A 9,976-nucleotide genomic window follows, 5' to 3' on the forward strand; every position below is an offset into this window, starting at 1 on the left:
TTTTAAGGATTGGCACCTGGGCTAACAGCTGATGCCAATCTTTTTTGGGTTTTTTGTTTGTTTGTTTGTTTGTTTGTTTTTCTGCTTTATCTCCCCAAACCCCCCCTGTACACAGTTGTATATCTTAGTTGCAGGTCCTTCTAGTTGTGGGACGTGGGACACCGCCTCAATGTAGCCTGACGAGCAGTGCCACGTCCATGCTCAGGATCTGAACCCTGGGCCGCTGAGCGGAGCACACAAACTTAACCACTTGGCCATGGAGCTGGCCCCATATTTTATTATTTTTTAAGTATAAGAACAGTATTGATTGTTTCCAATATTGGCTTATATCAAACTAACTTCCTAATATCTCTAGACATTCCCTTAGGAATCCTTGATTGATCTAGAAATTTCCTTAGGCTTTCTTTGTAGACAATCAAATTTTCTGTGAATTTTATCCTTTTGTTCTTTCTTTTCCAAATCTAATATAGCAAAAAAAATTTTCTAGTGTTATTTCACAAGTAGATCAACACTTCAAGTGTTTCATACAGGGAACTCAAATTATCTCTCTACTTCATGCAGATCTGTGGCACATGTTCTGTTCCAAAACAGAATTAACACACCAGGCCCCAGCCTTAAGGGCCATATTTTTAGGTGGAAACCCCAAGGGAGCACAACAGCATCTACTATGACTTACAACTCTTGCTCTGAGTCTTCTTTTTGTTTCTGATACCTATGTATTCCTATTTCTTTCTTTAGTTTTGGCTATGTGTATTTTTTTATTGATTTTTAAATTTATCTAAAATTTCTATGTATTTTAATTGGAATCAGATCTGTTAACATTAGCTTAGTCAACCATGTTGCTGAGAACTCCATCTCTAAAATGTTACATTTCCACACCAAATGAACTAACCATAGTCTCTCAGCCCTTTATTGAACCCTCCCAACCCTGAGATATTGTGATTCTGTGTAAAGATAAGATAAGACATTTCAAAAGAGAAAAACAAATTTCTTTAGGTACAGAGATGAAAAAGCACATCATATTTAGGGGAAATATAATTAGAACCACATCCTCTGTGCCCAGCATATAATACACGTGTACTATAGGAGACATTGAGAATTGGTAATCGAGTTAATTATAGATTGAATTAATTATTGAGTACAATTCTCTTTAGAAAAATTAGTGAATTTCTTAGGATATCCTGGACTACAGTAACAAAGACATGACAAAATGTGTAATGCTTTAAACAGGATAAAAGTTTATTTCTCTCTTATGTAACAGTCCCAGTGGGTGTCTTCTTAGTGGATGGTGGCTCTTCTGGATATGGAGAAGTAGGAACACAGGCTCATTCCACCATATGAATCCATCATCCCATTCAGCCTCCTGGCCATTTCCATTCAGCTGGCACAAGGGGGAAAAGAGTGTGGAGAAAGCCCACAACTGGAATACATAGGTGGATTGGCTAGAACTCAGTCACATGACCACACCTCAGTGCAAGGGAGCCTGAGAAATGTAGTCTAATTGTATGTCTAGGAAGAAGAGATTGTACTTGGATGAGCAGCTGGTAGTCTTTGCCACCAGCAGTATGCCTCAGACTGCAAGTGGATCAAAGAGGAAGGAATCTGTAGTCAAGCAGTTAAGGGAGCATTACAATATTTCATGGAGATAATGATGGTCAAAGCTAAAGTTCTGAGACAATAACGAGAAAAGTTGAGTTATGTAAGATGTATTTTAAATGAAGAATCAAAAGATGAGACGTAGAAGTGAAGGATAAACTGAGTGAATACCCCTGTGAGCATTCCACATCTGGGAAGCCTAAAAAATAAACCTTGATTTAACCCAAGAAATATTGAGTGAAAATTTATTGGTTCATACAATGAACAATATTTCACAATGACCCCTCTGGGGGGGATAAAAATAAGCAAAGTATGGTTTTCCTCCTCAAAAAAGCTTGCAAACTACTTGAGTTGGATGTGCAGAGTATAGGGTTTGGACAGAATTGTTTGCAGGATAACTGAACATAGACATATAAGAAAGAAAAACCGAATCTGCAGATATAGACCTGAGAGTTTACTAAGCAGTAGTTGAATCAACAATGAGTTGGATGAGCCACCAAAAGAAATAATAAAGAAAGGAAAGAGAAGATCAAAGAGAAAAGCTTTGTAATTTTCTATGTTAGAGAGTTTTCCAAAGAGATAAAGCCTATCAAAGGAGGTGATGAAAATCTTCTTTGAAAATGGGACACTTGGGGAGGAAATTCACTAGGCTTCCTTATGTTAGGACATAAACCCAGTGGTCCTTGTGATTTATAATCTTCTGAGATGAGCATAGATGCCAGTTACTTCCTTGGCAATGGGATCACTATGAGTTTGGTCATTGGAACAATTCCTAATTTTCGTGCTGGTCCTTGTACTAACACACTTCCCACTGAAGTATTTTGTCAAAGACCCCAAATGCTGTCCTTTCTTTATCATATGTAATAAAATCAGTGCGTGATTCTGGCTTCTCCATTAAGTTGTAAGGACCCAAGAGCAGAGACTATGCCTTACGTGTTGAATAAATTGATTAATAAATTGTATTTCCCACATATTTGTGATTTTCACACAAGCCTAACAAAGTATCTAGCACATACAATATGAGTATTAAGTATTTGTAAATTGATTAAATTCTAGGTGTTTCAGTGGTAGTGAGGGGATGGGAAAGGACAGGCATCTCTGATTGACAGACTGCTAGCTGCTTAAACATGAGTATCCAGGGCTAACTGTCAGTTAGTCACACTGATCAACAAGGGTATTTCCCCACAATGTTGGCTTTCTTCAAATTCCGTAAGCTCATTTGTAGAAATGGTTGATCACTGGAGCGAAACCAGTGGACAAGGAAGACTGTTATGCACAGTAACTTTGCTGATAATTCTGGATTCCTCTGCTTTTTCTTAACAAAGGAGCCATGAGGGAAGAAAACAAATCCTCTACCTTAGATTTCATCCTCCTGGGTGTTACTGGTCAGCAAGAGCAGGAAGATTTCTTCTTCATCCTCTTCCTGTTTGTTTATCCCATCGCATTGATTGGAAACCTGCTCACCATCTTGGCCATTCATTCTGACATTCGCCTCCACAACCATATGTATTGTTTCCTGGCCAACCTCTCCTTTGTTGACATCTTCTTCTCCTCTGTAACACTCCCTAAGATGCTGACCAACCATCTTTTGGGCACCGAGGCCGTCTCCTTTGGGGTGTGCCTAAGGCAAATGCATTTGATAATAGCCTTGGACAACACAGACAACTATATCTTGGCAGCAATGGCAGATGATCATGCTGTGGCCATCAGTCGCCCAATTCATTACACAACAATTATGAGCCCACGGTCTTGTGTCCTGCTAGTTGTTGGGTCTTGGGTGGTTGGAAATGCCAATGCCTTCCCCCACACTCTGCTCACAGCTGGTCTGTCCTTCTGTGGAAGCCAGAAAGTGACAAACTTCTACTGTTACATTGCCTCTTTGCTCAAGCTGTCTTGTTCTAACATCCACTTCAATGTGAAGATGATATATCTAGGGATTGGTGTTTTCTCCGTGCCATTACTATGCATTGTCCTCTCCTATGTTCATGTGTTTTCCACGGTGTTACAGGTTCCATCCACCAAAGGTGTGCTCAAAGCCTTCTCTACCTGTGGTTCCCACCTCACAGTTGTTTCTTTGTACTATGGGACAATCATGGGCATGTATTTCCGCCCTCTGACTAGTTACAGCCTAAAGGATGCTGTAATAACAGTGATGTACATGGCAATGACACCAATGTTAAATACTTTCATCTATAGTTTCAGAAGTAGGGACATGAAATCTGCCCTGGGGAAACTCTTCAGCAAGAGAATCTCCTCATAACCAATGTGAGGTCATACAGTGGAGACTTCAGTCACCAATTAGGATGCACTTGGAAATCCATCCCCAATATCCTTCCACTCCTTTGATCTTTCCAGCTAGAAATTCCTCTTCTCAGAAATTTGTAGCAATTTAAGAGGCATGTTATTGAAACTATTTCTTTGTACTCATTTCTACTCCTTTGGGCAGAGTGGCAGCGCACAATATTGGGTTCATGTCCCAACTATTGTGCTGACTATCAGAGTAAAGTTGGGCAGGAATGAGGCTCAGCTTCTACATCTACATATTAGGAATAACAATGTCTTGCTTAGCTACTTTCATAAAGTCTGAGGATCACAATGGTTCATACTTGGCAGGCTATAAATCACTATTCAAATGTCATTGTTACTGGGCTGTTATGTTTAATCACCCCTAGTGTGCATACAAACCTCTTAACACAGGAGCTGTCTTAACATATCACTGTACCTTTTACAGTTTTGGTCATATAAATTGCATCCAATGAATATTGGTGGAAAGCAGAATGAATGTATGAAAATATTAGTCTCTGAAATGTAATCTGATAATGATTATACATAATCATACTGGACATTACCCATCTACCACACACCTGGTAAATCTGAGACAATGTCAAACACACTAACATTCATATTATAGTGTCCCAGAAGGAGAAGAGAGAGACAAAGGGGCAGAGAATCTATTTGAAGAAATAATAGCTGAAAACTTTCCTAACCTCAGGAAAGAAGCAGACATCCAAGAACAGGAAGCACAGAGAGCACCAACCAAGATAAACCCGAAGAGGCCCACATCAAGACACATCATAATTAAAATGTTCAAAGTTAAAGATAAAGACAGAATACTAAAAGCTGCAAGAGAAAGCAACAAGTGACTCACAAAGGAAAGTCCATAAGGCTATCAGCTGACTTCTCAGCTGAAGTCCTACAGGCTAGAAGTGAGTGGTAGAATATATTTTAAGTGCTAAAAGGGAAAACCTATAACCAAGAATACTCTATCCAGCAAGGTTATCATTCAGAATGGAAGGAGAGATAATTTCCCAAACAAGCAAAAATTAGAGGAGTTTATCACCAAGAAATCAGTTCTACAAGGAATGCTGAAGGGACTTATTTCAGTGGGAAAGAGAAGACCACAAATAGGAATAAGAAAAATCTAAAAAAAAAAAAAAAGGCAATAAAATCATTGGTAAAGGCAAAAATACAGTAAAGGTAGCAGATCAACCACCTATGAAGATAATACGATGGATAAAAGACAAAAGTACTAAAATTAGCTATTTCAATAATAAGAGTGTAACGGATAGACACACAAAAAATAAGAGATTACATATGATTTCAAAAACATAAAATGTGGGAGGAGGGGACTAAAAGAGTAGAGTTTTTAGAAAGAGGTCAAACTAAAGAGACTATCAACTCCATATAGATTGCTATGTATGTAAAATATTATATATGAACCTGATGATAATCCTGAAACAGAAACCTATAATAAAAAACAAATATGTAAGAGAAAGGAAATGAAACATATTACTGAAGAAAGCCATCAAACCACAAGAGAAGAGAGCAAGAGAAGAAAAAGGAACAGAGAAGAACTACTAAAACATCAAGAGAAAAAATAACAAAATGGCAATAAATACACATTTGTCAATAGCTACTTTAAATGTCAAGGGAGTAAATGCTCCAATCAAAAGGCATAAGGTGGCTGATTGGATAAAAAAAAAAAAAACAAGACCCATGCATGTGCTGCATACAAGAGACACACTGCAGACCTAAAGATATACATAAACTTACAGTGAAAGGATGGAAAAAGATACTACTTCAAATGTCAAAGAAAAGTAAGATGGGATAGCAATACTTATATCAGACAAAATAAACTTTAAAACAAAAACTGTAATGAGAGACAAAGAAGTACAATACATAATGATAAAGGGAACAATCTAACAAGAGGATATAACACCTGTAATTATCTACACACTGAACATAGGAGCACCTAAATATATAAAGCAATTATTAACAGACAGAAGAGAAGAAATAGACAGTAACACAGTAATAGTAGGGAACTTTAATGCTCCATTTACACGAAAGGATAGATCATCCAAACAGAAGATCAATAAGGAAACATTGGCCTTACATGACACATTAGACCAGATGGACTTAGTAGATATATATAGAACATTCCATCCAAAAACCACAGAGCACACATTCTTTCCAAATGCACGTGGAACATTCTCCAGGATTGATCCATATTAGGCCACAAAGCAAGTCTCAATAAACTTAAGGAGATTGAAATAATACCAAGCATCTTTTCTGACCACAATGGTTTAAAACTAGAAATCAACTACAGAAAGAAATCTAAAAAGCCACAAATACGTGGAGATTAAACAAAATGCTATTGAACAACGATGGAGTCAATGAAGAAATCAAAGGAGAAACCAAAAAATACCTGGAGACAAATGAAAATGAAAATGTGACATGCCAAAATCTATGGGATGCAGCAAAAGGGGTTCTAAGAGGGAAGTTTATAGAAATTCAGGCCTACCTCAAACCTGAAAAATGTCAAATGAACAATCGAACATTGCATCTAAAGGAAGAGGAAAAAGAAGAACAAACAAAGGCCAAAGTCAGAAGAAGGAAGGAAATAATAAAAATCAGAGCAGAAATAAATGAAATAGAGACTTAAAAAAAAAAACCAGAAAAAAATCAATGAAACCAAGAGCCAGTTCTTTGAAAAGATAAAGAAAATTGACAATCCTTTAGCTAAAATCACCAAGAAAAAAAGAAGGAAGACCCAAACAAAATCAGAAATGGAAGAGGAGAAATTACAATGGACACTTAAGAAATGCAAATGATTATAAGAGAATACTATGGAAAGCTATATGCCAACAAATTGGACAATCTAGAAGAAATGGATAAATTCTTAGAATCATACAACCTTCCAAAACTGCATCAAGAAGAGGTAGAGAATTTGTATAGACCAATCATCAATAAGGATATCAAAACAGTAATCAAAAACATCCCAAGAAATAAAAGTCCAGGACCAGATGGCTTCCCTGGTTAATTCTACCAAACATTCAAACAAGACTTAATACCTATCCTTCTCAAACTTTTCCCAAAAATTGAAGAGTAGGGGAAGCTTCCTCACTCATTCTACAAAGCCAACATTATCCTGATACCAAAACCAAACAAGGACAACACAAAAAAAGAAAATTACAGGCCAAATTCATTGATGAACATCAATGCAAAAATCCTCAACAAAATACTAGCAAATCGAATACAACAATGCATTAAAAAGATCATACACCATGATCAAGTGGGATTTAGTCCAGGGATGCAGGGGTGGTTCAACGTCTGCAAATCAATCGTGATACACCACATTAACAAAATGAAGAATAAAAATCACATGATCATCTCAATAGATGCAGAGAAAGTATTTGACAAGATAGAGCATCCATTTATAATAAAACCTCTAAAGAAAATGGGTATAGAAAGAAAATACCTCAGCATAATAAACCGCCATATATGACAAACCCACAGCAAACATCATTCTTAGTGGAGAAAAACTGAAAGCTATCCCTCCAAGAACAGGAAACAGACAAGGATGCCCACTTTCATCACTCTTATTTAACATAGTATTGGAAGTCCTAACCAGAGCAATCAGGCAAGAAAAAGAAATAAAAGGGATCCAAATTGGAAAGGAAGAAATGAAACTGTCACTATTTGCAGACGATACAATGTTATATATAGAAAACCCTAAAGAATGTGCTAAAAAGCTTTTAGAAATAAGAAATGAATATAGTCAAGCTGCAGGATATAAAGTTAACATACAAAAATCAGTTGCATTTCTATACACTAAAAATGAGGTAGCAGAAATAGAAATTAAGAATACAATCCCATTTACAATTGCAACAAAAAAGAATAAAATACCTAGGAGTAAACTTAACAAAAGAGGTGAAAGATCTGTACACCAAAAACTATAAAACATTGTTGAAAGAAATTGAAGAAGACACAAAGAAGTGGAAAGATATTTTGTGCTTTTGGATTGGAAGAATTAACATAGTTAAAATGTCCATACTTCCTAAAGCAATCTACAGATTCAATGCAATCCCTATCAAAGTTCCAACAACATTTTTCACAGAAATAGAACAAAGAATCCTAAAATTTATATGGAACAACAAAAGACCCCGAATAGCCAAAGGAATCCTGAGAAAAAAGACCAAAGCTGGAGGTATCACACTCTCTGACTTCAAAATATACTACAAAGTTATAGTAACTAAAACATTGTCACACTGACACAAAAACAGACACACAGATCAATGAAATAGAATTGAGAGCCAAGAAATAAATCCACACATATATGGACAGCTAATTTTTGACAGAAAATAACCTAAAAATAACCAGAGATAACCTACCTGAGTAAAGAATTTTGCGTTATGAAACTGTTCTCTGAATACTTTGATATCCTTCAGTATTTTCTGGCATTGGTGTTTTGTTGAGAAAAACCAGAAGCTAAGTTGATTGCCTATCTCCTTTTAGGTAATCTGTTATTCTCTGTTATTGAAATTTTTATTCATAAAAATGTTATTCCTATAATAAAATACCAAAATATCAATAAGATACATCTAAGTATATTTTCACTTGTGTCATCCAGAGTATGGCATAGCTTTTGATTATGTTCTGGGTTTTTTGTTTGTTTTGTTGTTGCGGTTGTGGTTGTTGTTTTAAGGTTAGCACCTGAGCTAACATTTGTTGCCAATCTTTTCTTCTTCTTCTCCTTCTTCTTCTTCTTCTTCTTCTTCTTCTTCTTCTTCTTCTTCTTCTTCTTCTTCTTCTTCTTCTTCTTCTTCTTCTCCTTCTTCTCCTCCTCCTCCCCCTCCTCCTCCTCCTCCTCCTCCTCCTCCTCCTCCTTCCTCTTCTTCTTCTTCTCCCCAGTGTCCCCCAGTACACAGTTGTATATTGTAGTTGTAGATCCTTCTGGTTGTGCTATGTGGGACACCGCCTCATCATGGCCTGAGGAGCAGTGCCATGTCCGCACCCAGGATCCAAACCGAAGAAACCCTGGGCTGCCAGAGCAGAGCGTGTGAACTCAACCACTTGGCATGGCACCGGCCCCCAATTGTGCTCTGGTTTCTGATTCTCCATAATATTACCTTTTTTTTCAACTTCAATTGCTGCTTTTGTTCTACTTGTTATTGCTTTTGGTGGAACTACTAATTCTTAAGTTGGGCCTCCATGTTCTCTCCAACACCCTACATTCCTGCTCTCCTTTGTTGTTTTAAATTTCTTGTCCTCTTCCTCGAGGAGGGACTTCTGCTACAGTCTAAATATATGTTTTCCCCCAAATGTCATATGTTGACATCCTAATGCCGAAGGTGATGGAATTAGAAGGTGAGACTTTTGGGAGGTGTTTATTTCATGAGGGTGGAGCCCTCAGGAATGGGATTAGTGTTCTTGTAAAAGAGACCTCACAAAGCTCCCTTGCCCCTTCTGCCATGTGAGGACACAAGGAAAAGTGCCTTCTATGAACCAAGAAGCCCTCACCAAATACCAAATTTGCCAGTGCCATGATCCTGGACTTCTCAAGCATCCAGAACTGTGAAAAATAAATTTATGTTGTTTATAAGCTACCCAGTCTGTGTTATAGCAGCCTGAAGAGACAAGACAACTTCTGACCCAAAAGTTACCAATTTATTTTCTGAATTGTCAGTTCAGCCTGAAATACCAATTAAAATAATCTGTTCTGCTCCTTATTCACTTCTGCCTACTGTTTCTATGTCAATTTCATTTTCATCTAAATTTGTTTCTGTTGGATGCTCTATTTTAAATGTCTTAAGAACATGAAACAATTTTTCAAAAATTGTCTGTTCACTTCCTTAAATTACTTTCAAATATACGTTTTTCTTCCAAGACGCTTTTAAGCGTCTTAAACTAGAAGAAATTTCACAAAGCCTGGAATTTTCTAACAGACAGTTAAAATTAGCCTCTCTCACCATCCACAGGATTTTCTCTCTAGGGCATGGAAAATCAGAGATTCATTTCACAGACTACTGAAAGCTGTAGTCAGTACACACAGATACATTTGCAATGTTTGAGGTTAAAACATGATTTTCTTGGTGGTTCC

At 37.1% G+C, this 9,976-nt stretch overlaps 1 protein-coding gene across 1 annotated transcript; it reads left to right on the forward strand.

Moving 5' to 3' along the window:
* Window positions 1–2,926: 2,926 nt before the first annotated feature.
* Window positions 2,927–3,856, forward strand: OR1A8 (olfactory receptor family 1 subfamily A member 8). Its single transcript, NM_001391645.1, has one exon. It carries the CDS (start codon window positions 2,927–2,929, stop codon window positions 3,854–3,856), a length of 930 nt encoding a protein of 309 aa, NP_001378574.1.
* The last annotated feature ends 6,120 nt before the right edge of the window (window positions 3,857–9,976 follow it).

This window comes from Equus caballus, chromosome 11 (assembly GCF_041296265.1).
Source record: "Equus caballus isolate H_3958 breed thoroughbred chromosome 11, TB-T2T, whole genome shotgun sequence".
In the NCBI taxonomy this organism is placed as follows: domain Eukaryota; kingdom Metazoa; phylum Chordata; class Mammalia; order Perissodactyla; family Equidae; genus Equus; species Equus caballus.

Bases quoted from the DNA above. Each gene is read 5' to 3' on its own strand.
- OR1A8 (NM_001391645.1), top strand. From the start codon at position 2,927: ATGAGGGAAGAAAACAAATCCTCTACCTTAGATTTCATCCTCCTGGGT.